The sequence below is a fragment of the Haliotis rubra genome, unplaced genomic scaffold (assembly GCF_003918875.1).
Source record: "Haliotis rubra isolate DU_JTF1 unplaced genomic scaffold, ASM391887v1 Scf163, whole genome shotgun sequence".
NCBI classification, from domain to species: Eukaryota; Metazoa; Mollusca; class Gastropoda; order Lepetellida; family Haliotidae; genus Haliotis; species Haliotis rubra.
The window spans coordinates 7,443-34,608 of NW_025765592.1; the positions used below are offsets into that span (position 1 = coordinate 7,443).

Here is a 27,166-nt window from a genome sequence, read left to right on the forward strand (position 1 = left end):
TCTCTGCTGCATACTATCTTAAATCTGTAAAACATAATAATAATAAAAATACTACTACTACTAATAATAATAATTATTGGTGGTTTCCCTAGCCGAGCACAGGCGGTGGAGTAGCCTAATGGTTAAAGCGTTCACTCGTCACGCTGAAGACCCGGGTTCGATTCCCCACATGGGTACAATGTGTGAAGCTCATTTCTGGTGCCCCACACCATGACATGTTGATGAAAGCAGCGTATAACCAAACTCACTCCAAGCCGAGTAAAAGTGAGTGAATTTACTTTTACGCCGCTTTAAGCAATATTGTAGGTTGACAGCTGACAGCTACCATGACGGTGGCTGATTAGGGCCTCCGGATTTTAAGACGAGAAAGCGATGGCCCTAATCAGCCACCACAGCTGACAGCTTTGCTACAAATTAAGCGAGTTCCTTCCTACTCGATTCAGATAGGCGACTGGTATTCACTGACGTCGCGGTGAGAGAGCGAGAGAATGATAGGTTGAATCGGACGTTGGTGAGACATAATTTATGAGCCCAAATCCTCACCAGCGAAAGATTGTGAAGCCTACAGTCGAGATTATGTAGACATTGTCTGCTTCCGACTGCCTCGTTTGTAAAATCGCCGATAACAACGAAAGCTCCGTTATAACAACGGACAGGATTGTGCAGTGCTGTGGCTGAGTCAATATGATTTGGGTCAACATCCACGAGCTGGCCTCCCGGCTGTGAACGGACATATACACATGGCTATCTCGACGCTAGTGGCGAAAATGGAGGACACTTCAGCGACGTGATAAAGGTAGAGTCAGTCAAAATACTGTGTATATAAATTACAACGTCATTCAAACATGCATTATGATAATCTAGATTCTCATTTCACATACAATTTCTTTTGAGTGTTTGAGTCAACCGAACGTTGTGGTCCGGGTTTTACTTTCACAAAACGTGAATGCAACTATGGTGTTTGAGATGAATCGAACCTGTGCGTCGCATCGGCGTTATTTCACCATATAGCGACGGAGGTGGTTTAAACAGATTCGTGATTCGGTCGACAAGTTCATTGGCTTGATTGAGGTTTATATAACGAATATGTTGGATCTCATTCACCAAGCCGTAATGTTATGAGACTCACTCAACCGGACCACACCGGGGAAAATGTATGGCACACGCTGAAATCAGGTAAACATGGACCAAAACGCTTATACTTTGAATATATATAATTTGGATGGAAGCTAATAATTCCTTCGCACTGAAAACTAACACAATTGAGATGGGAGAATCAGAACCTGAAGAAATCTAGACTTGCTTTATTTAGGGCTTTATTGTAGGGATGGGTGAAGGGAAAATAATGTGAGGGACCGTTCATAATTTATGGCTAGGGGTGATGATGATTTTAAGGGGAGGGGGGATAGGGGTCAGCAATTTTGTACATAAAAATATTTAAAAATTATGTTTAAAACTTATGGGAGGTGAGTAATTGATTTTGTACATGACGTGCAGGGGTGGGTCACTTACTTTGTACATAAATGTTAGAGGGGTCATTCACATTGTACATGCTTCTCCATAAAAATCATCATCAACCCCCCTAGCCATAAATTATGAACGGTCCCTTAAACCAAATCAAATCGGGGCGGTGGGGTAGCCTAATGGTTAAAGCGTTGGCTCGTCACGCCGAAGACCCGAGTTCGAATCCCCACATGGGCACAATGTGTTAAGCCCATTTCTGGTGTCCCCCGCCGTGATGTTGCTGGAATATTGCTAAAAGCGGCGTAAAACCAAACTCAGTCAGTCACTCAGTCAGTCAAATCTCAAAATCAAATTAGCCCTCACTCCTCACAAATTTAAAAATCAAATTGTTTAAAAAATTGTTTACATGTTTCCGGATAAGGAGCATGGTGTAGTGAGTAGTGTCGCTTGTACCGTATTTCTTCTTATATTGTGTTCCTAATAACCCATGCTTGTCGTACGTGGCGACTAACGGGATCGGGTGGTCAGGCTCGCTGACTTGGTTGACACATGTCATCGGTCCCCAATTGCGTAGATTGATGCTCATGCTGTTGATCGCTTGATTGTCTGGTCCAGACTCGATTATTTACAGACTGCTGCCATATAGCTGGAATATTGCTGAGTGCGGCGCAAAACTAAACTCACTCAGACCTAATAGGTTAACGTTGTTGCCTCCTGCATGTTTTATAGAACTGGGTACATACCTCTCAATGAAATGAATTAACATGTAAAATTCTAAATATCAGTGAAAACAGCTCATGTGAGCTTTACAAGTGGCCAAAAAAATAACTGTTTTGGTAATCAAACAAAGGCTTTCAGCCATTGAACCTTCAGCTCTTTAATCACTAGAGCCTTTTATTTCAGAAAGTGTGGCAAAGTATTTAAGCATTTAAAGCTAAAAGCTTGAGGTGAGGTGAGATTAGGGCAATGCTGGAACTTCCATCAGGTTGGCTGACTTGGTTGGCACATGTCATTGTATCCCAATTGCGTAGATGAATGCTCATGCTTTTGATCACTGGATTGTCTGGTCCAGACTTGATTATTTACAGACTGCCACCATATAGCTGGAATATTGCTGAGTGCGGCATTAAACAACAAGTTGTCCCTCTTCACTGGACCCTGGGTTTGTTCTCACCTACATGTTCTAGTTATACGTACAGTGGGTGAGTGAATTTAGTTTTATGCCGCTTTTAGCAATATTTCAGCATTATCATGGTCCAGAAATTGGCTTCACACATTTTACCCGTGCGGGGAATTGAAACTAGGTCTTCAGCGTGAAGCGCTATGACCACTAGGCTACCCTACTGTCCCAAAACGCGCAGTGAGCTATTATGTATTCACTTGCAAATTATTATTTATGTTTTATATTGATCATTTTCTGTGGATATTTACAGTGGATACAGAGTTACAGCTTTTGTGTCATTGAGTTATGTACTTGCTAGTGTTTATATCAATTGAGTATCCCAATTTTCCTTGAGTAACTTGTACCCACCTCTCTCAAACTCAATTGGGTATTTTGCCATTTTTCATTAATTGTGAAACTATAGTAAAGTTTGAATGTTGGTTTACGTGTTTGTTATTTATATTTAATCTGTAATATTAGAAATGATCAGACTGACTGCAAGTTGACAAGTTCATGTGCTGAAATAGAACCTCTCAATATACCTCAGTTATTTTATCTACTTTGTGTGTACGGATGTAAGATCAAATATATTGGGCATTTTAAAAAATCAAGCGTACTTGTACGCAATAGACTTAATGGGAATTGAGTTTTCACATAAATATTTGCGTAACTTCTGACAGATACGCTTATCTGTACCTCTGAAAACCTCAATAAGAATATGTGAAATGATTAGAAAGACCGCAGGTTGCCAAGTCCATGTGTTGAAATCAAACTTCTCAATATACCTAAGATATTTTATCTATTATGTGTGCACGCATGTAAGATGACCTGATAGATGATGTACAGTGATATGTATTGTATCATGACCTATGTGTCCTGATACATATTGTATCTTGACCTGTGTATAGTGATATGTATTGTATCTTGACCTGTGTACAGTGATATGTATTGTATCATGACCTATGTGTCCTGATACATATTGTATCTTGACCTGTGTATAGTGATATGTATTGTATCTTGACCTGTGTATAGTGATATGTATTGTATCATGACCTATGTGTCCTGATACATATTGTATCTTGACCTGTGTATAGTGATATGTATTGTATCTTGACCTATGTGTCCTGATACATATTGTATCTTGACCTGTGTATAGTGATATGTATTGTGTCATGACCTATGTGTCCTGATACATATTGTATCTTGACCTGTGTGTCCTGTATTGTATCTTGACTTGTATGTAGTGATATGTATGTATCATGACCTGATCCTGATATTTAGTATCTTGACCTGTGTATAGTGATATGTATTGTATCTTGACCTATGTGTCCTGATACATATTGTATCTTGACCTGTGTACATGTATCATGATCTATGTGTCCTGATATGTTATTGTATCTGACCTGTGTATAGTGATATGTATTGTATCATGACCTATGTGACCTGATACATATTGTATCTTGACCTGTGTATAGTGATATGTATTGTATCATGACCTATGTGTCCTGATACATATTGTATCTTGACCTGTGTATAGTGATATGTATTGTATCATGACCTATGTGTCCTGATACATATTGTATCTTGCCTGTATATAGTGATATGTATTGTATCATGACCTATGTGTCCTGATACATGTATTGTATCTTGACCTATAGTGATATGTATTGTATCATGACCTATCTGTGCTGATACATGATCTTGACTTGTGTATAGTGATATGTATTGTATCATGACCTATGTGTCCTGATACATATTGTATCTTGACCTGTGCACGGTGATATGTATTGTATCATGACCTATGTGTCCTGATACATATTATCTTGACCTGTGTATAGTGATATGTATTGTATCATGACCTGTGTGTCCTGATACATATCGTATCTTGACCTGTGATCCTGATACATATTGTATCCTGACCTGTATATGACCTGATACATATTGTATCTTGACCTGTGTATAGTGATATGTATTGTACCATGACCTGTGTATAGTGATATGTATTGTATCATGACCTGTGTGTCCTGATACATGTTGTATCTTGACCTGTGTATAGTGATATGTATTGTATCATGACCTATGTGTCCTGATACATATCGTATCTTGACCTTGTGTCCTGATACATGTGTATCCTGACCTGTGACCTGATACATATTGTATCTTGACTGTGTATAGTGATATGCATTGTATCTTGACCTGTGTATAGTGATATTTATTGTGTCTTGACCTACATGTCCTGATGCATATTGTATCTTGACCTGTGTATGGTGATATGTATTGTATTATGACCTGTGTCCTGATACATGTATCTTGACGTGTGTACAGTGCTATGTATTGTATCTTGACCTGTGCTGTATTGTATCATGACCTATGTGTCCTGATACATGTTGTATCTTGACCTGTGTATAGTGATATGTATTGTATCTTGACCTATGTGTCCTGATACATGGTGTATCTTGACCTGTGTACGGTGATATTGTGTATTGTATCATGACCTGTGTGTCCTGATACATATTGTATCTTGACCTGTGTATAGTGATATGTATTGTATCATGACCTATGTGTCCTGATACATATTGTATCTTGACCTGTGTATAGTGATATGTATTGTATCATGACCTATGTGTCCTGATACATATTGTATCTTGACTTGTGTAGTGATATGTATTGTATCATGACCTATGTGTCCTGATACATATTGTATCTTGACTTGTGTACAGTGATATGTATTGTATCTTGATCTATGTGTCCTGATACATATTGTATCTTGACCTGTGTATAGTGATATGTATTGTGTCTTGACCTATGTGTCCTGATACATATTGTATCTTGACCTGTGTGTCCTGATACATATTGTATCATGACCTATGTGACCTGATACATATTGTATCTTGACTTGTGTACAGTGATATGTATTGTATCTTGATCTATGTGTCCTGATACATATTGTATCTTGACCTGTGTATAGTGATATGTATTGTATCTTGACCTATGTGTCCTGATACATATTGTATCTTGACCTGTGTATAGTGATATGTATTGTATCATGACCTATGTGTCCTGATACATATTGTATCTTGACCTGTGTATAGTGATATGTATTGTATCTTGACCTGTGTATCCTGATACATATTGTATCTTGACCTGTGTATAGTGATATGTATTGTATCTTGACCTGTGTATAGTGATATGTATTGTATCTTGACCTGTGTATAGTGATATGTATTGTATCTTGACCTGTGTATAGTGATATATATTGTATCTTGACCTGTGTATAGTGATATGTATTGTATCTTGACCTGTGTATAGTGATATGTATTGTATCATGACCTGTGTATAGTGATATATATTGTATCTTGACCTGTGTATAGTGATATGTATTGTATCTTGACCTGTGTATAGTGATATGTATTGTATCTTGACCTGTGTATAGTGATATGTATTGTATCTTGACCTGTGTATAGTGATATGTATTGTATCTTGACCTGTGTATAGTGATATGTATTGTATCTTGACCTGTGTATAGTGATATGTATTGTATCTTGACCTGTGTATAGTGATATGTATTGTATCTTGACCTGTGTATAGTGATATGTATTGTATCTTGACCTGTGTATAGTGATATGTATTGTATCTTGACCTGTGTATAGTGATATGTGTTGTATCTTGACCTGTGTATAGTGATATGTATTGTATCTTGACCTGTGTATAGTGATATGTATTGTATCTTGACCTGTGTATAGTGATACATATTGTATCTTGACCTGTGTATAGTGATATGTATTGTATCTTGACCTGTGTATAGTGATATGTATTGTATCTTGACCTGTGTATAGTGATATGTATTGTATCATGACCTGTGTATAGTGATATATATTGTATCTTGACCTGTGTATAGTGATATGTATTGTATCTTGACCTGTGTATAGTGATATGTATTGTATCTTGACCTGTGTATAGTGATATGTATTGTATCTTGACCTGTGTATAGTGATATGTATTGTATCTTGACCTGTGTATAGTGATATGTATTGTATCTTGACCTGTGTATAGTGATATGTATTGTATCTTGACCTGTGTATAGTGATATGTATTGTATCATGACCTATGTGTCCTGATACATATTGTATCTTGACCTGTGTATAGTGATATGTATTGTATCTTGACCTGTGTATAGTAATATGTATTGTGTCATGACCTATGTGTCCTGATACATATTGTATCTTGACCTGTGTATAGTGATATGTATTGTATCTTGACCTGTGTATAGTGATATATATTGTATCTTGACCTGTGTATAGTGATATGTATTGTATCATGACCTATGTGTCCTGATACATATTGTATCTTGACCTGTGTATAGTGATATGTATTGTATCTTGACCTGTGTATAGTAATATGTATTGTGTCATGAGCTGTGTATCCTGATACATATTGTATCTTGACCTGTGTATAGTGATATGTATTGTGTCATGACCTATGTGTCCTAATACATATTGTATCCTGACCTGTGTATAGTGATATGTATTGTATCTTGACCTGTGTATAGTGATATGTATTGTATCTTGACCTGTGTATAGTGATATGTATTGTATCTTGACCTGTGTATAGTGATATGTATTGTATCTTGACCTGTGTATAGTGATATGTATTGTATCATGACCTGTGTATAGTGATATGTATTGTATCTTGACCTGTGTATTGTGAGTATTGCATGTTGACCTATAGTGTATGTATCTTGACCTGTGTATAGTGATACATATTGTGTCTGGACTCGGGCGTCGGACAATGGGTTATTTCCACCCCTGTGATACATATTGTATCTTGACTTGTGTGTTGTGATAGATATATCTTGACCTCTGTGACCTAAAACATATTGTATCATGCCCTATGTACAGTGATAAGTATCATGCCCTATATTGTAATACATGTTGTATGTGTATTTTTTTTCATTATAAGTTTTTAAACCTTTTTACTGTTGCACTTGGGCCCCAAGATGCAGGATAGAGATCGGTTGTATTGTATCATGACCTATGTATTTTGATACATATTGTATCTTTGTTTTTATTATAAGGCCAGACCAATTTTATTTCTTGACTTTTGTCCTCAGAAAACCTAAAGGCAGGAGGCAAAAATATAGAAATAAAATCTCCAGTCAAAGTAATATTCTTTCTAAATTCTCAAAGTTTTCATTTTTGGCCCATAAAAAACATTAGGATTTTATTTTTTGAGCAGGGAAAATTAATTTGTATTTTTTTTCTTATTCTTGAAAATAATACGACACGCGGATCCATAAAACAAGAAATAAAATTGGTCTGGCCTAATTATTTTTAAAACCATATTTTCAGTTGCCCATGTGCTCCAACATGCAGGGTAGATACTGTATTGTATCTTGACCCGTTTATTATAATGCGTATGACCTAGTATACACAACATGTGTCGTGTGTTGTGTTTGTGTCGTACTGCCTGCAGTAGGACATGTTACATGACCTCTAACCTGTGACATGTATCATGTTACGGTATCGGCATAGGTTGCGTGTCACAGCACCTGTGTGTGTGCTGCCTGCACTCAGTCAGCAAGCGCAGGTGTGCCGAGACGTACAGGTATGTGAGAAGGAAAAGCTGCACATGTAATCAGGCAGTGTTTATTTACTATTTGGTCATAAAGATTTTGTGCTTGGAAGCTAAATGCCGCCATTTTGTTTGTTAGTGTTTGACAAAATGGTGTAGATTGTTTCCACTGGTGTTGGATGAAATGGCGTGGATTGTTTCCACTGGTGTTGGATGAAATGGCGTGGATTGTTTCCACTGGTGTTGGATGAAATGGCGTGGATTGTTTCCACTGGTGTTGGATGAAATGGTGTGGATTGTTTCCACTGGTGTTGGATGAAATGGTGGATTGTTTCCACTGGTGTTGGATGAAATGGCGTGGATTGTTTCCACTGGTGTTGGATGAAATGGCCACTGTGAAATGGATTGTTTCCACTGGTGTTGGATGAAATGGCGTGGATTGTTTCCACTGGTGTTGGATGAAATGGTGTGGATTGTTTCCACTGGTGTTGGATGAAATGGCGTGGATTGTTTCCACTGGTGTTGGATGAAATGGCGTGGATTGTTTCCACTGGTGTTGGATGAAATGGCGTGGATTGTTTCCACTGGTGTTGGATGAAATGGCGTGGATTGTTTCAATGTTGTAAAAGTTTGAGACAAATTGCTTGTTTTTAAAAATCGGTGCAATGACATTTTCTCTGGGTGGATAAAAATATAGTGAATAAATAAGTGTTATAAGAAGCTCATTTGAACTCTGAAATAATGCCAGTGTGATGTAAAACTCAACTCAACTTCACTAAGTGTCATATGATATGGTGTGGATTGTGAATCCATTAGTGTTAGATGAAATGATGTGGATTGTTTCCATTAGTGTTAGATGAAATGACGTGGATTGCTTCCTTTAGTGTTAGATGAAATGGCGTGGATTGTTTCCTTTAGTGTTAGATGAAATGGCGTGGATTGTTTCCTTTATTGTTAGATGAAATGGTGTGGATTGTTTCCTTCAGTGTTAGATGAAATGGTATGGATTGTTTCCTTTAGTGTTAGATGAAATGATGTGGATTGTTTCCTTTAGTGTTAGATGAAATGGTGTGGATTGTTTCCTTTAGTGTTAGATGAAATGACGTGGATTGTTTCCTTTAGTGTTAGATGAAATGGTGTGGATTGTTTCCTTTAGTGTTAGATGAAATGGCGTGGATTGTTTCCTTTAGTGTCAGATGAAATGGTGTGGATTGTTTCCATTAGTGTTAGATGAAATGACGTGGATTGTTTCCTTTAGTGTTAGATGAAATGGCGTGGATTGTTTCCTTTAGTGTCAGATGAAATGGCGTGGATTGTTTCCTTTAGTGTTAGATGAAATGGTTTCGATTGTTTCCTTTAGTGTTAGATGAAATGATGTGGATTGTTTCCATTAGTGTTAGATGAAATGGTGTGGATTGTTTCCTTTAGTGTTAGATGAAATGGCGTGGATTGTTTCCTTTAGTGTTAGATGAAATGATGTGGATTGTTTCCTTTAGTGTTAGATGAAATGACGTGGATTGTTTCCTTTAGTGTTAGATGAAATGATGTGGATTGTTTCCTTTAGTGTTAGATGAAATGACGTGGATTGTTTCCTTTAGTGTTAGATGAAATGATGTGGATTGTTTCCTTTAGTGTTAGATGAAATGAGTGTGGATTGTTTCCATTTTTCCAGTGTTAGATGAAATGGTTTGGATTGTTTCCTTTAGTGTTAGATGAAATGGCGTGGATTGTTTCCATTTAGTGTTAGATGAAATGGTGTGGATTGTTTCCATTAGTGTTAGATGAAATGGTGTGGATTGTTTCTTTTAGTGTTAGATGAAATGGTGTGGATTGTTTCCTTTAGTGTTAGATGAAATGATGTGGATTGTTTCCTTTAGTGTTAGATGAAATGGTGTGGATTGTTTCCTTTAAATGATGTGGATTGTTAGATGAAATGGTGTGGATTGTTTCCTTTAGTGTTAGATGAAATGATGTGGATTGTTTCCTTTATTGTTAGATGAAATGGTTTCGATTGTTTCCTTTAGTGTTAGATGAAATGGTGTGGATTGTTTCCTTTAGTGTTAGATGAAATGGTGTGGATTGTTTCCTTTAGTGTTAGATGAAATGGTGTGGATTGTTTCCTTTAGTGTTAGATGAAATGATGTGGATTGTTTCCATTAGTGTTAGATGAAATGGTGTGGATTGTTTCCTTTAGTGTTAGATGAAATGATGTGGATTGTTTCCTTTAGTGTTAGATGAAATGGTGTGGATTGTTTCCTTTAGTGTTAGATGAAATGGTGTGGATTGTTTCCTTTAGTGTTAGATGAAATGATGTGGATTGTTTCCTTTAGTGTTAGATGAAATGATGTGGATTGTTTCCTTTAGTGTTAGATGAAATGGTGTGGATTGTTTCCTTTAGTGTTAGATGAAATGGTGTGGATTGTTTCCATTAGTGTTAGATGAAATGGTGTGGATTGTTTCCTTTAGTGTGTTAGATGAAATGGTGTGGATTGTTTCCTTTAGTGTTAGATGAAATGACGTGGATTGTTTCCATTAGTGTTAGATGAAATGGTGTGGATTGTTTCCTTTAGTGTTAGATGAAATGATGTTGATTGTTTCCTTTAGTGTTAGATGAAATGGTGTGGATTGTTTCCTTTAGTGTTAGATGAAATGGTGTGGATTGTTTCCATTTAGTGTTAGATGAAATGGTGTGGATTGTTTCCTTTAGTGTTAGATGAAATGGTGTGGATTGTTTCCTTTAGTGTTAGATGAAATGGTGTGGATTGTTTCCTTTAGTGTTAGATGAAATGATGTGGATTGTTTCCTTTAGTGTTAGATGAAATGATGTGGATTGTTTCCTTTAGTGTTAGATGAAATGGTGTGGATTGTTTCCTTTAGTGTTAGATGAAATGGTGTGGATTGTTTCCTTTAGTGTTAGATGAAATGGTGTGGATTGTTTCCTTTAGTGTCTGATGAAATGATGTGGATTGTTTCCTTTAGTGTTAGATGAAATGGTGTGGATTGTTTCCTTTAGTGTTAGATGAAATGGTGTGGATTGTTTCCTTTAGTGTTAGATGAAATGGTGTGGATTGTTTCCTTTAGTGTTAGATGAAATGGTGTGGATTGTTTCCTTTAGTGTTAGATGAAATGGTGTGGATTGTTTCCATTAGTGTTAGATGAAATGGTGTGGATTGTTTCCTTTAGTGTTAGATGAAATGGTGTGGATTGTTTCCTTTAGTGTTAGATGAAATGGTGTGGATTGTTTCCTTTAGTGTTAGATGAAATGGTGTGGATTGTTTCCATTAGTGTTAGATGAAATGACGTGGATTGTTTCCTTTAGTGTTAGATGAAATGACGTGGATTGTTTCCTTTAGTGTTAGATGAAATGGTGTGGATTGTTTCCTTTAGTGTTAGATGAAATGGTGTGGATTGTTTCCTTTAGTGTTAGATGAAATGATGTGGATTGTTTCCTTTAGTGTTAGATGAAATGATGTGGATTGTTTCCTTTAGTGTTAGATGAAATGGTGTGGATTGTTTCCTTTAGTGTTAGATGAAATGATGTGGATTGTTTCCTTTAGTGTTAGATGAAATGATGTGGATTGTTTCCTTTAGTGTTAGATGAAATGGTGTGGATTGTTTCCTTTAGTGTTAGATGAAATGATGTGGATTGTTTCCTTTAGTGTTAGATGAAATGGTGTGGATTGTTTCCTTTAGTGTTAGATGAAATGGTGTGGATTGTTTCCTTTAGTGTTAGATGAAATGGTGTGGATTGTTTCCTTTAGTGTTAGATGAAATGGTGTGGATTGTTTCCTTTAGTGTTAGATGAAATGGTGTGGATTGTTTCCTTTAGTGTTAGATGAAATGGTGTGGATTGTTTCCTTTAGTGTTAGATGAAATGGTGTGGATTGTTTCCTTTAGTGTTAGATGAAATGGTGTGGATTGTTTCCTTTAGTGTTAGATGAAATGGTGTGGATTGTTTCCTTTAGTGTTAGATGAAATGATGTGGATTGTTTCCTTTAGTGTTAGATGAAATGATGTGGATTGTTTCCTTTAGTGTTAGATGAAATGACGTGGATTGTTTCCTTTAGTGTTAGATGAAATGACGTGGATTGTTTCCTTTAGTGTTAGATGAAATGATGTGGATTGTTTCCTTTAGTGTTAGATGAAATGATTTGGATTGTTTCCTTTAGTGTTAGATGAAATGGTGTGGATTGTTTCCTTTAGTGTTAGATGAAATGGTGTGGATTGTTTCCTTTAGTGTTAGATGAAATGGTGTGGATTGTTTCCTTTAGTGTTAGATGAAATGGTGTGGATTGTTTCCTTCAGTGTTAGATGAAATGGTGTGGATTGTTTCCTTTAGTGTTAGATGAAATGGTGTGGATTGTTTCCTTTAGTGTTAGATGAAATGATGTGGATTGTTTCCTTTAGTGTTAGATGAAATGGTGTGGATTGTTTCCTTTAGTGTTAGATGAAATGGTGTGGATTGTTTCCTTTAGTGTTAGATGAAATGATGTGGATTGTTTCCTTTAGTGTTAGATGAAATGATGTGGATTGTTTCCTTTAGTGTTAGATGAAATGGTGTGGATTGTTTCTTTAGTGTTAGATGAAATGGTGTGGATTGTTTCCTTTAGTGTTAGATGAAATGGTGTGGATTGTTTCCTTTAGTGTTAGATGAAATGGTGTGGATTGTTTCCTTTAGTGTTAGATGAAATGGTGTGGATTGTTTCCTTTAGTGTTAGATGAAATGGTGTGGATTGTTTCCTTTAGTGTTAGATGAAATGGTGTGGATTGTTTCCTTTAGTGTTAGATGAAATGGTGTGGATTGTTTCCTTTAGTGTTAGATGAAATGATGTGGATTGTTTCCTTTAGTGTTAGATGAAATGGTGTGGATTGTTTCCTTTAGTGTTAGATGAAATGGTGTGGATTGTTTCCTTTAGTGTTAGATGAAATGGTGTGGATTGTTTCCTTTAGTGTTAGATGAAATGGTGTGGATTGTTTCCTTTAGTGTTAGATGAAATGGTGTGGATTGTTTCCTTTAGTGTTAGATGAAATGGTGTGGATTGTTTCCTTTAGTGTTAGATGAAATGGTGTGGATTGTTTCCTTTAGTGTTAGATGAAATGGTGTGGATTGTTTCCTTTAGTGTTAGATGAAATGGTGTGGATTGTTTCCTTTAGTGTTAGATGAAATGATGTGGATTGTTTCCTTTAGTGTTAGATGAAATGGTGTGGATTGTTTCCTTTAGTGTTAGATGAAATGGTGTGATTGTTTCCTTTAGTGTTAGATGAAATGATGTGGATTGTTTCCCTTTAGTGTTAGATGAAATGATGGATTGTTTCCATTAGTGTTAGATGAAATGGTGTGGATTTTATTCCTTTAGTGTTGATGAAATGGTGTGGATTGTTTCCTTTTAGTGTTAGATGAAATGGTGTGGATTGTTTCCTTTAGTGTTAGATGAAATGGTGGATTTTTCGATTGTTTCCTTTAGTGTTAGATGAAATGATGTGGATTGTTTCCTTTAGTGTTAGATGAAATGATGTGGATTGTTTCCTTTAGTGTTAGATGAAATGGTGTGGATTGTTTCCTTTAGTGTTAGATGAAATGGTGTGGATTGTTTCCTTTAGTGTTAGATGAAATGATGTGGATTGTTTCCTTTAGTGTTAGATGAAATGATGTGGATTGTTTTCTTTAGTGTTAGATGAAATGGTGTGGATTGTTTCCTTTAGTGTTAGATGAAATGGTATGGATTGTTTCCTTTAGTGTTAGATGAAATGGTGTGGATTGTTTCCTTTAGTGTTAGATGAAATGGTGTGGATTGTTTCCTTTAGTGTTAGATGAAATGGTGTGGATTGTTTCCTTTAGTGTTAGATGAAATGGTGTGGATTGTTTCCATTAGTGTTAGATGAAATGGTGTGGATTGTTTCCTTTAGTGTTAGATGAAATGATGTGGATTGTTTTCTTTAGTGTTAGATGAAATGGTGTGGATTGTTTCCTTTAGTGTTAGATGAAATGGTGTGTGGATTGTTTCCTTTAGTGTTAGATGAAATGGTGTGGATTGTTTCCCATTAGTGTTAGATGAAATGGTGTGGATTGTTTCCTTTAGTGTTAGATGAAATGGTGTGGATTGTTTCTTTAGTGTCAGATGAAATGGTTTCATTGTTTCCTTTAGTGTTAGATGAAATGGTGTGGATTGTTTCCTTTAGTGTTAGATGAAATGGTGTAGATTGTTTCCATTAGTGTTAGATGAAATGGTATTGATTTTCCTTTATTGTTAGATGAAATGGTGTAATTGTTTCTTTAGTGTTAGATGAAATGGTGTGGATTGTTTCCTTTAGTGTTAGATGAAATGGTGTGGATTGTTTCCTTTAGTGTTAGATGAAATGGTGTGGATTGTTTCCTTTAGTGTTAGATGAAATGGTGTGGATTGTTTCCTTTAGTGTTAGATGAAATGGTGTAGATTGTTTCCTTTAGTGTTAGATGAAATGGTGTGGATTGTTTCCATTAGTGTTAGATGAAATGGTGTGGATTGTTTCCTTTAGTGTTAGATGAAATGGTGTGGATTGTTTCCTTTAGTGTTAGATGAAATGATGTGGATTGTTTCCTTTAGTGTTAGATGAAATGGTGTGGATTGTTTCCATCAGAGTTAGATGAAATGACTGTTTGATGAATAAAATATGATATCCTGCAAACAATCAGTGATCTAGTATATATACTTAGAGAAACAAATAAAGGAACACAGGAAAATTCAAGCGTTCCTTTAATATTTTCTAGTTTACTTCACCGGCTTTGAATAGCGCTGTGGTGAAGCAATACAAACCAATAACAGTGATATGAAACCATGATCGTTTGTGAAACAACTTTTATCCTAAGTTGAATAAAATTCTGAGATTTACGTGTTCAATTGGCAAGGTAAAATTATGAGGATTTGCAATCTTATTTTCACTTTATTTGATTTACTTTTTTGTTTAAAGGGAAATTCATCAGTACGTTTTTACTGCAAACAGACTATATATAGCATGCCTTACATTTGTGTATATGGAGATGTACCTGGTGTATATTTGGGGGGCGTGGTGGGCGAGCTGTGTAAGGCGCCAGGTTGGTGATCCAGCGAGCTTGAGGTGTCAGGATCGAGTCCACCTGTGGCTGGGTGTAAGACTCTTTCAGTGTTGTCACAACCCCTAGTGTACAGTACACAACCCTGTGCACTTAAAAGAACCGACGATTCTGTTGGTAAATGACTAGATGGTGGCCACATGTTTACGTACAAACACCTAGTTGCGGGTACAGCAACGTGCAGTGAACTTGGATAAAGTACTGTGACTATGTGTCCCAGTCCACCCAGCTGTAAATAGGTACCTCGTACGGATGGGAAAGCCACATTAACTTGGTGCGGATAGTGGCTGCAAGAGTTGTATGTTCTCCAGGGAGTTGAGATTGACAATACGATGTGCCGTTGAGATTGCTTTCAGTGATCGAGGGAAAAGACAAGGTGCCTTTGGGTACCTGAGCTAGATATTGGCGTTATACAATATATGTATGTATGTGTGCGTGTTGTTCTCTTTGCTAAGCACTGCACTGTCGCCATTGTGTCGCCCATACATTAACAATAAATCTATTTACTTGTATCTTCAATAATTCATAGAAAAATAGGGGAGATGGGGTAGAGTAGTGGTTAGAGCGTCCACTTGACACGCCGAAAACCTGGGTTCGAATCCAACATGGGTACAATGTGTCAAGCCCATTTCTGCTGTCCCCCGCCCACGATATTGCTGGAATGTTGCTAAAAGCGGCGTCAAACCATACTCACTCACTCAATGGCACAACTTATTATGAATCTCAGCTCCCTGGGGATCATACTTACATAGAATTTATTGTTAGCAAATACGTTTCTAATTAATGCCTTTCTTTTTCAGGAACATGCTTAAAAAGATGATGTGGGTCTCTGGAAGGTAAGATTTGGAAGTGTGACACTGTACCTGCTGTAGTCCAAGTCAGTCACAGATATTTATTGTACTTAAGGCTTCCGGCCCATCAAGTAATACTAGTATATATACAGCACATGTGACAGACAAAAAGAAATTACAGTTCAGATAAGATATGACTTCTGAGGATAACAGCATGTTTTACATAAAGCGTTAGATTACGTATTACGGTTTCATTTTGGGGGGTTAGAATGGAAACAAAGGCAGTTGAAGGATATTTTAACAGATAATTATTTGGGATATATTTGTTTCTTGAATAGATATTGTATTGCCACTTTGTGTGGTAACCTGATGGACCGAGAAATATGTACGTTATTTATAAACAACACAGTAAACTATCCATTCATTCATAAACAGTGGTGTCCCTATTTAGCTTACTGTGAAGATCCGGGTTAGAATTGATCTTCAGCAACCCATGCTTGTCATAAGAGGCGACTAACGGGATCGGGTGGTCAGGCTCGCTGGCTTGGTTGATACATGTCATCGTATCCCACTTGATGCTCATGATGTCAATCACTGGATTATCTAGTACAGACATTTATTTTACAGAAAAAATAAAAAGCTGGAATATTGCTGAGTGGGGTGTTATTCAACATACAACCGACAAACAAATTCTTGGATCTAAATCCCTCATATTTGCCTTTTCACATGTAATGTTCTTTTGTGAAAGATAATTATGTTACTATTAATTTGTGCATATATTCATATCACAACGAATACAATGATGGCTGCTTTACTACAGACAGTTTATTTATAGTGATGTAATTGAAGTTTTGTGGGGTGTTGTTGGTATGTAAACAACTGGCTTAAATGTCAGACTGGTATTTCGTTGTCATTAGAAATTAATCAGCAACATATCATATTTCCAACATCTCGACCAGGGGAGTCATGTAGTCTGTTGTGATATATTGTTAAATTTGTCAAATATGACTCACAAATATCCGGGTTAGAATTGATCTTCAGTAACCAATGCTTATCGTGAGAGTCGGGAGGGTGGTCAGGCTCGCTGACTTGGTTGACACATGTCATCGGTTCCCAATTGCACAGATCGATGCTCATGCTGTTGATCCCTCGATTGTCTGATCCCAACTCGATTATTTACAGAACGCCGCCATATCGCTGGAATATTGCTGAGTGGGGTGTAAAACTAAACTCACTCACACACTCGTAAGAGGCGTCTAACAGGATTGGGTGGTCAGGCTCATGACTTGGCTGACACTGACTTGGTTGACACATGTCATTGTATCAATTGCGTAGATTGATGCTCATGATATTGATCACTAGATCATCTGGTCCAGACTTGATTATTTACAGAATTAGGAATTGGGTCTTGTAGGTCAATGTCAAGGTCAAACCCTGTTAGAGATCTTCATCCTACCATTTCTCACAGACAAATCTGATAACAACCAAATGAGACACTGACTTTTGCATTTGTACATTCATACATCGCCATGAAGTGAGTGAGTGAGTTTAGGCTTACACCGCTTTTAGCAATATTCGCACAATATCATGGCGGGGGACACAAGAAATGGGCTTCACACATTGTACCCATGTGGGGGAATTGAACCCGGGTCTTCGACGTGACGAGCAAACGCTTTTACCACTAGGCTACCCCACCAGGCATCCCTTTGAAGTAGTGTATTTAGGTTTTACATGATAAATATTATATGAATGTGTAATATATATAACACAGGAATTTATCCAGGTTTGTAGACTATTTTAAAGTGACCATGTCAGTCAGAAAAGCATTCTTATTCAAAATTTGAATTCTTAAAAAGTTCAATGGTTTTTTTAATTCAGTGGTATTTTGACACTGTGATATTGTTTTCAATCCGCTAGTGTAAAATGGAGCATTAAACCTGTTCTTTTGACAGACAGACACATTGACTAGCAGACAGACAGACAGATGGACAGACAGACAGATGGACAGACACACAGACACACAGACACACACTCAGACAGACACCATTTCACCTATCTCAGAGAAGAAGCATCCACAACAATGCTTTTCTATCTCCCCACATGTTCCCAGAAGCCATAGCTGGGTGTGCTGTTGAGTGTCTGATAAGTCCACAAAGGTTATGTAGATGACCTGATTATATATCTGTATGAATGCCCATTTCTTGTGTCTCCTGCAGTAACATTGTGTATCGCCACTCAGTATATCTGTATTAATGACAATAGGTACAGGGTACAGTATGATTGATATAATAATGATATAATAATATAGAATTATAATAGTATATAGAGAATCTCACCCAAGAGTCTACTGATATCAATTATATCAACACGAGTTGATAAAGTTACAAATATCTGATGCAGCGATGTCATAGCATTGTGATGTCATCAAGCTTATGATGTCAGAGCATTGTCAGGGTATTGTACAAAATCTACTGTCAAAACGAATTAGGATATATCGTTTGATATCACACAAGCAGTATCTCCAGTGGAACACCGTTTTGGATGATAAAATAATATAATGATATTAGGCCAGACCAATTCTATTTCTTGTTTTACGGATTTTTGTACTAAAAAAACTTAAAGGCAGGAGGGAATATAAATAAAAATAAATAAATGCTAAAAGTATTTTACTTTTGGCAATTTATAAAGTGTATATGGGGCAAATCACAATCTAAAAAAAACTTTTCTTGTAAATTTACAATTTGGACCAATAAAGCCACAAGACATTAAGATTTTATTTTTTGAGTGGGGAAAATTTACTTATATTTTTTTCTTATTCTTGAAAAATTATGAGCGGCGGATCCGTAAAACAAGAAATAAAATTGGTCTAATAATAGTAATATAACATATAATTATGTTTGGGTTTATACTTTCTCAGTAAGGTATAAATACTTTACCTTTGACGGTTGAGGCCCATACAGGATTTGAATCCAGACTCACTGCCAGCATATGAAGTCAGCTATTTGACTCTGAGAGTGTGGGTTCACATGTGTACAATGTGTGAAGTCATTTCAGGTATCCCTGCCGTGATATTGCTGGAATATTGCTAAAAGCAGCCTAAACTAAACTCACTCACTCACTGTTTGGAACATAAGGCATACAAACAACATACCAGGAACAAAGCATGATTTCAGGGATGAGGGACTCTCGACTTGCCAAATTATTCTGGACTTGTTTCCTTGCCCGACTTGGGTCAAGAGGACCCCAATAACTACCTTCAAGGGTTCTAAGAGTTAAAACGAGGGTGCAGTAAAGTAATGAACTGGTGTAGTGTACTGAACCATGATTTAGTTATTCCGTATATTATAAGTACTTTGTATTCTTTGTCACTGATTTGGTGTGGTAAAAATAACTGTATGTCCTAAAGAAATGCTATATGTACCGGTAGTCTTTTAACTGTGTGATGTAAAACCCTTGTGATTCTTCTTCCTGCTTGTCTTTTCCCTCTGCTCTTCATACTCCCTGTATTCATTTCATCTTCTCCTTCAACTCTTTGTCTTTTCCTTCTGCTTTTTCTTCATGTCCCTTCCTCTTCTTCCTCTTCTTTGTCTTCTCTTCATCATCTTCCTCTTCTTTGTCTTCTCTTCATCATCTTCCTTTCTTTGTCTTCTATTTTCATCTTCCTTTCTTTGTCTTCTCTTTTCATCTTCGTCTTCTCTTTTCTTCTTTGTCTCTTCATCTTTCTTTGTTTTCTCTTCTTCCTGTTCTTTGCCTTCTCTTTCCTTCTTCTTCGTCTTATCTTTTCTTCTTCCTCTTCTTTGTCTCCTCTTCTTTGTCTCCTCTTCATGTTCTTCCTCTTCTTTGTCTCTTCTTCATCTTTCTTTGTTTTCTCTTCTTCCTGTTCTTTGTCTCCTCTTCATGTTCTTCCTCTTCTTTGTCTCTTCTTCATCTTTCTTTGTTTTCTCTTCTTCCTCTTCTTTGTCTCCTCTTCCTCTTCTTCCCCTTCTTAATCTCCTCTTCATCTTCTTCCTCTTCTTCATCTTCTTTCTGTTTTCTTTTCTTCCTGTTCTTTGCCTTCTCTTTTCTTCTTCCTCTTCTTTGTCTCCCCTTCCTGTTCTTTGTCTCCTCTTCATGTTCTTCCTCTTCTTTGTCTCTTCTTCATCTTCTTTCTTTGTTTTCTCTTCTTCCCCTTCTTGGTCTCCTCTTCCTCTTCTTCCTCTTCTTTGTCTCCTCTTCATGTTCTTCCTCTTCTTCCTCTCTTCTTCATCTTCTTTGTTTTCTCTTCTTCCTGTTCTTGTCTTCTCTTTTTTCTTCCTCTTCTTCATCTGATCTTTTCTTCTTCCTCTTCTTTGTCTCTTCTCCATCTTCTTTGTCTCCTGTTCATGTTCTTCCTCTTCTTTGTCTCTTCTTCATCTTTCTTTGTTTTCTCTTCTTCCTGTTCTTTGTCTTCTCTTTTCTTCCTTGTCTGTCTTTTCTTCTTCCTCTTCTTCGTCTCCTCTTTATCTTCTTCCTTTCTTGGTTTTCTTTACCTCTTTTCTCTATTCTTCTTCCTCTTCTCTGTTCTTCATCTTCATCTTCTCTTTTCTTATCTATTCTTCTTCCTGTTCTTTGTCTCCTTTTCATTGTCTTCCTCTTCCTTGTCTTCTCTTTGCATCTTGTCTTTTCTTCCTGTTCTTTGTGTCCTTTTCATCATCTTCCTCTTCTTTGTCTCCTTTCATCATCTTCTTCTTTCTTTTCTAGTTTCTTCTCTACATGCTCTCTCATCTCATTTTCTTGTCTCACTTACTCACTCTTTGCCGTCTCCACTTTTCTTTCTCTACTCCCCCCTCCCTTCTTCTTTCTCCTGCCTCTTCTCTCCCCATTTCCTTCTCCTCTCTTCTTTTTGATCTCTCTTTCTATTGTTCCTTGCATTCTGTGTTATTGATATTGTTAGAATCAACAAACAAGGTTTGTAATGTCCATGTGTTGTTGCAGGAGGATCAGTGTGTCCAAGTGCCTGCGACTTTTTCTCCTGCTGGTCTGTTTCTCTACCCTGTCATTCTTCTTGTACGGCCACGATGTCTGTGAGTATGACAATGACAATAACAGTAAAGGATTGTCATTTTATACAATTTTCCAAATGATGTTTGTTATCATAGAGAGATATGTTAAATGATCAAGACATGAAGAGTTGGCAGTTTTGTTTCAAAACATTGTAGTTTAAGCTTTGTGTTAATCAGAAAAAGTGTTGTGTTAATTAGAAAAGGGTTTACTGCTAAATGACATTAGTTGACAGTTGATTGGATGGATCTTCACAATTCATGTAGCAGATTGTGTTGGGAATTGGTTGAAATCTCCCAATTGATGATTGCTTCATTACCAACGAACAATCATTGAAAAAAATTGGTTAGCGTCATTTTTCAGATTTTTCTTTCCAGGTTGTTATTGCAGATATGTATAACATGATGCAACTTGCTACTTTAACGTGATGACTGATATATCATGAACATAAACTTCCTGGAGTCTTAGAGAAATATTTTCAGATAGTGAAGGGAATTAAACACGTTTTCAGGCCCTGACAACTTCTAAGATACGTTCCATTGTCAAGTATTTCAAAGTAGTTCCAAAATCGTTTATGTTCGATTATGAGAAAATGTGATCGATTGCCTGGTCGTTTGGTCGCTGCGACCAATCTTCGATTATTTCAATTAATCGGACCACCACTAGTAGCAGATAACACAGGAGAAGTGGTAGCTTTGTTCCTGGGGTGCTGCACTGACGAACATAGCCTTAAGTCTGTCATCTTCATTTTTGGCACCCGTGAAGGTCCGGGTTAGAATTGGCCTTCAGTAACCCATGTTTGTCGTAAGAGGCGACTAACGGGATCGGATGGTCAGGCCCGCCGACTTGGTTCACACATAACATCGGTTCCAAATTGCGCCAATCGATGGTCATGCTGTTGATCACTGGATTCTCCGGCCCAGACCCAATTATTTACAAACTGCCCTCACACGGCTTGAATACTGCTTTGTTAGGCATTGAACAACAAACAAACAAGATCACTTGTAATACATGAGTTCACAGTTAAAGAAAGGTGTCTCCCTTGCAATGGGACATACTTTGTAAATATTTGCATTTGCTTACTTATCAGGTCTGCTGAGTATGCTAGTTCAATAATAATAAGTAATCTTCTATAGCGCACCGTATCCAAACACCAAGTGATTGCTTGTGGCGCTTAATCAGAATCCAATTCTTATTACCCCGGATAACCCAAGGCACTAGAAGGTTATAGTCACATGACTATCCAACCGGGTACCCATTTTCTGCTGGGTGAACAGAGGCAATTTTGAACAAACTCACTTGCCTGAGGTGTGACCACATGTATCATATGTGCTTCGTTGTGGGGCAGCACTGAGGTCCTAGAATCTCTCAGGAGTCAAGCTGCCAAACACGGTCACCCATCCAAGGACTGTCTGAGCTCGACGTTGCTTAACTTCAACTGATTCATGACCTGAGCTCTGTGCACAGGACCACACGCCACCATGTAGTTGAAGGTGAGATAAAACTATTTGTTCTTGTTCATTCATAATTGGAACAGGTTAAAGGTTACTATTTCTGTTCCAGTGATATTTTTGGGGCTGAGGTCCGTGACACAGCTGGAATTACATGGAGGGACCCGTCCATGAGGAACAGTAAGTGCTTCACCCTCGCTTTGTCATTTGTCTCTCTTCTGTGAATGTATGTCCCTCTAGGAATGAAATGATGTTACATACTATGTTAAAATCCTTACCTTTCTTCACCCCACTGATGGTAAAAATCATTTCACCCCCACTTATCTCACCTCATCTCATCCCACTGATGTTAAAATCCCGTTTCACTTCAACTTGTGTCACCTCACTGATATTAAAGTCAGATTTTTCTTGATTTCACCCCACTGATGTTAAAATCACATTTCACTTCACCCCACTGATGTTAAAATCACATTTCACTTCACCTTGTCTCACCTCACCTTGTCTAACCTCACCTCACTCACTCACCTCACTTCAACTCACCTAACTGAAATCCATTTCATCTCAACTTGTCTCACCTCACCCCACTGATGTTAAAATCTCAATTCCCGCAATGCTTAATGTGATCTGTGTTCAATAATGCGTAATGTGATCTGTGTTCAATAATGCGTAATGTGATCTGTATTCAGTAATGCATAATGTGATCTGTATTCAGTAATGCATAATGTGATCTGTGTTCAATAATGCTGAATGTGATCTGTATTCAGTAATGCATAATGTGATCTGTGTTCAATAATGTGTAATGTGATCTGTATTCAGTAATGCTTAATGTGATCTGTATTCAATAATGCTTAATGTGATCTGTATTCAGTAATGCTTAATATGATCTCCTTGCAGTTTTGATGAATGACACAGTTTCCCAAGACCTACAGAAACAAGTTCGTATTCTTTGTCTTGTGCCAACAACTGTGAAGAACGAAGATTCCAAAGTGTATGCAGTGAATGCGACATGGGGATCGCGATGCAACAAGCTGCTGTTCGTGTTTACATATCACCATTCCAAGTACCCTCACATATCGCTCAACATTTCGGATGGCCGGTCACACCTCACTGCCAAAACCATGCAAGCTCTGAAAGAAGCATACAAACAGTATGGAGACTCTTACGACTGGATTTTAAAAGCAGACGATGACAGTTTCATTATCATGGAAAACCTACGTTTTCTTTTATCCAAATTTGACCCAAATAATCCAGTATACATTGGATACCATTTCAAGGTGCTTGCTCACAATGGCTACATGAGTGGAGGTGGTAGCTATGTGTTGAGTAAGGCAGCGTTGCGGATGGTGGTTGAGAAAGGTTTCAGCGGAGGATGCGCTACTGATGGAGGTGATGAAGATGTGGATGTTGGACGCTGTATGGAAAAGTTGGGCATCAAAGCCTATGTATCATATGACAAGTTTGGCAGAGACGCGTTTCATCCTCAAAGCATGGAACAGCATCTGATTGGCCCGTTACCTTGGTATCTCAAGGATTATCCGGCATCACCGATTCAAGCAGTAAGTGCAGACCAGTTTCAGTGTCCAGAGTGACATCACTGTACAACACTGTTGTCTGTTCCAGGGTCCAGATTGACATCACTGTACAACACTGTTGTCTGTTCCAGGTTCCAGAGTGATATCACTGTACAACACTGTCATCTGTTCCAGGGTCCAGAGTGACATCACTGTACAACACTGTCATCTGTTCTAGGGTCCGGAGTCACATCACTGTACAAAACTGTTGTCTGTTCCAGGGTCCAGTATTTCATCAATGTACAACACTGTTGTCTGTTCCAGGGTCCAGAGTGACATTGTACAACACTGTTGCCTGTTCCAGGGTCCGGAGTCACATCACTGTACAACACTGTGATCTGTTCCAGGGTCCGGAGTCACATCACTGTACAACACTGTTATCTGTTCCAGGGTCCGCAGTGACATCACTGTACAACACTGTCATCTGTTCCAGGGTCCGGAGTGACATGACTGTACAACACTGTTGCCTGTTCCAGGGTCCACAGTGACATCACTGTACAACACTGTTATCTGTTCCAGGGTCCGGAGTGACATCACTGTACAACACTGTTGCCTGTTCCAGGGTCCCGAGTGACATCACTGTACAACACTGTTATCTGTTCTAGGGTCTGGATTGACATCACTGTACAACACTGTTATCTGTTCTAGGGTCTGGAGTGACATCACTGTACAACACTGTCATCTGTTCTAGGGTCCGGAGTGACATCACTGTACAACACTGTTATCTGTTCTAGGGTCCCGATTGACATCACTGTACAACACTGTCATCTGTTCTAGGGTCCGGAGTCACATCACTGTACAAAACTGTTGTCTGTTCCAGGGTCCAGTATTTCATCAATGTACAACACTGTTGTCTGTTCCAGGGTCCAGAGTGACATTGTACAACACTGTTGCCTGTTCCAGGGTCCGGAGTCACATCACTGTACAACACTGTGATCTGTTCCAGGGTCCGGAGTCACATCACTGTACAACACTGTTATCTGTTCCAGGGTCCGCAGTGACATCACTGTACAACACTGTCATCTGTTCCAGGGTCCGGAGTGACATGACTGTACAACACTGTTGCCTGTTCCAGGGTCCACAGTGACATCACTGTACAACACTGTTATCTGTTCCAGGGTCCGGAGTGACATCACTGTACAACACTGTTGCCTGTTCCAGGGTCCCGAGTGACATCACTGTACAACACTGTTATCTGTTCTAGGGTCTGGATTGACATCACTGTACAACACTGTTATCTGTTCTAGGGTCTGGAGTGACATCACTGTACAACACTGTCATCTGTTCTAGGGTCCGGAGTGACATCACTGTACAACACTGTTATCTGTTCTAGGGTCCCGATTGACATCACTGTACAACACTGTCATCTGTTCTAGGGTCCCGATTGACATCACTGTACAACACTGTCATCTGTTCTAGGGTCTGGAGTGTCCAGTGTGACATCACTGTACAACACTGTTGCCTGTTTCAGGGTCCGGAGTGACATCACTGTACAACACTTTCATCTGTTCCAGGGTCCGGAGTGACATCACTGTAGAACGCTGTTATCTGTTCTAGGGTCCGGAGTGCTGCAGCCAGTTCTCCATCAGCTTCCACTACGTCTCCTCACACATGATGTACATCATCAACTTCCTCCTCTACAGGGTCTCTGTCTACGGTGTCAGTGACTTGCCAGCAGACCAACTTCAGGATATTTTCACAAAGAAGATCTCCTACATAAAACACCAAAGTAAAGACGAGGTGTTTCCAATACATAAATATTTTGGTGCTCCTAACTTTGTACCCCAGGAGCATCCAGAATACAACCACCGATGGACATGATCAACACCAGCCCCCTTCCGCAAACAAAACAAATTTCAGAATAAGTTCGGGGCGGTGTTGTAGCACAGTGGTTGAAGTGTATGCTCGTCTAGCTGTAGGCCCGGGTTCGATCCCCCACATGGGTACAATGTGTGAAGCCCATTTCTGGTGTCCCCCACCTCTGGGTGTGTGGGTGGGTTTGTGAGTGAGTGAGTGAGTGAGTGGGTGGGTGGTTGAGGAGGGAGGGAGTGGGTGGGTGGAGAAGTGAGTGCGTCAGTGAAGTTTAACACTGGTTTTGGCAATATCCCAGCAAAATCGGGGATTTATTGACTTTCTGGAAGATCTCATATGATACAGAACTCCTTGTGACCCTGGGTTTGAAAAGGTCCCTAGCTACCCATGACAATCAAATGTATCCGACTGTCTTCATTGACAGCATATCTCAACCCTATGGCTCTTGTTTTACCTTACTACCAGGATATGGCCTAATATTTCTTATAGCTTACACAATCAAACAACAATATTTGTGATATAAAGTGAGTGAGTTAGTAAGTATGGTTTTACCCCGCTCTTAGCAATATTCCAGCAATATCACGGCAGGGGACATGGTACCTAGTGAGAAATCAAACCTGGGTCTTCAGTATGACGAGCAAAAGCTGTAACAACTTACTACTGAATAGACGGGTATAAAACATGAAAATCAGATACAATAAAACACCAACAATTTTCCACCCAAAATGATTGGTCCACACAAACCAGTGATTGATATCGAGAGCATCTTTAGCCTATTGGGCACGCCTATTAGCAGTATATCTTAACTGCCAGAACCACTATTGAAAGCACCTTCTAATGCACATAACATATAACATTCTCCAGAGAGATAAAGCTGTAGCTGAAAAACCATTGTGGTGTGGCGTACAGTTGATGTTACAAAATCTTTCAGAATAAAGTTAATTGAAATAAATAATAGGTGCAAGAATCGAGACTATTAAACCCACATTCACAAAGCAAAAGCTGTAACAACTAGACTGTAACAACGACTAGCGCTAAGATTGATTTGTATAACGGCAGCCAGTACGATAACAGCACTCAAAGGTCATTCATCGAACAATCTGATATTATATTCCTGTTTCAAGTCATTCCAGAATCGATTGTACATATCTATATTTGTTGTTGTGCTCATTGTTTGTGCTATATGAAAGAGCATTGATGATCAAATCATATGTCACTGGTTGAAAGTTCGTTTT

The 27,166-nt window shown here is 38.2% G+C and overlaps 2 protein-coding genes across 4 annotated transcripts; one reads left to right on the plus strand and one right to left on the minus strand.

Moving 5' to 3' along the window:
• Positions 1–358: 358 nt before the first annotated feature.
• Positions 359–26,128, plus strand: LOC124271731 (glycoprotein-N-acetylgalactosamine 3-beta-galactosyltransferase 1-like). 3 transcript variants are annotated; one of them, XM_046706890.1, is made up of 6 exons: positions 359–796; positions 16,088–16,123; positions 21,032–21,120; positions 22,661–22,728; positions 23,443–24,104; positions 25,677–26,128. In XM_046706890.1, exons 4-6 carry the CDS (start codon positions 22,719–22,721, stop codon positions 25,938–25,940), a joined length of 936 nt encoding a protein of 311 aa, XP_046562846.1. In that variant the 5' UTR covers positions 359–796; positions 16,088–16,123; positions 21,032–21,120; positions 22,661–22,718; the 3' UTR covers positions 25,941–26,128. The 3 variants fall into 3 exon arrangements, with proteins under 3 accessions (XP_046562846.1, XP_046562848.1, XP_046562847.1); XM_046706892.1 differs by lacking the exon at positions 359–796 and adding an exon at positions 879–1,176; XM_046706891.1 differs by lacking the exon at positions 359–796 and adding an exon at positions 8,158–8,230.
• On the minus strand, positions 19,603–20,421 carry LOC124271733 (vicilin-like seed storage protein At2g18540). Its single transcript, XM_046706895.1, has 2 exons — positions 20,132–20,421; positions 19,603–19,924 (listed from the first exon to the last, which is right to left on the minus strand). The coding sequence occupies exons 1-2, from the start codon at positions 20,419–20,421 to the stop codon at positions 19,603–19,605; spliced, it is 612 nt and encodes a 203-aa protein (XP_046562851.1).
• Positions 26,129–27,166: the final 1,038 nt, after the last annotated feature.

Coding starts and splice junctions, on each gene's coding strand:
- LOC124271733 (XM_046706895.1), bottom strand. CDS start 20,421: ATGGAGAAGAGACAAAGAAGAGGAAGAAGAAAAGATCAGATGAAGAAG. Junction 19,925..20,131: donor GAGGAAGAAGAAAAGAGAAG/GCAAAGAACAGG, acceptor AAGATGAAGAAG/AGACAAAGAAGAGGAAGAAC.
- LOC124271731 (XM_046706890.1), top strand. Junction 24,105..25,676: donor CGGCATCACCGATTCAAGCA/GTAAGTGCAGAC, acceptor TATCTGTTCTAG/GGTCCGGAGTGCTGCAGCCA.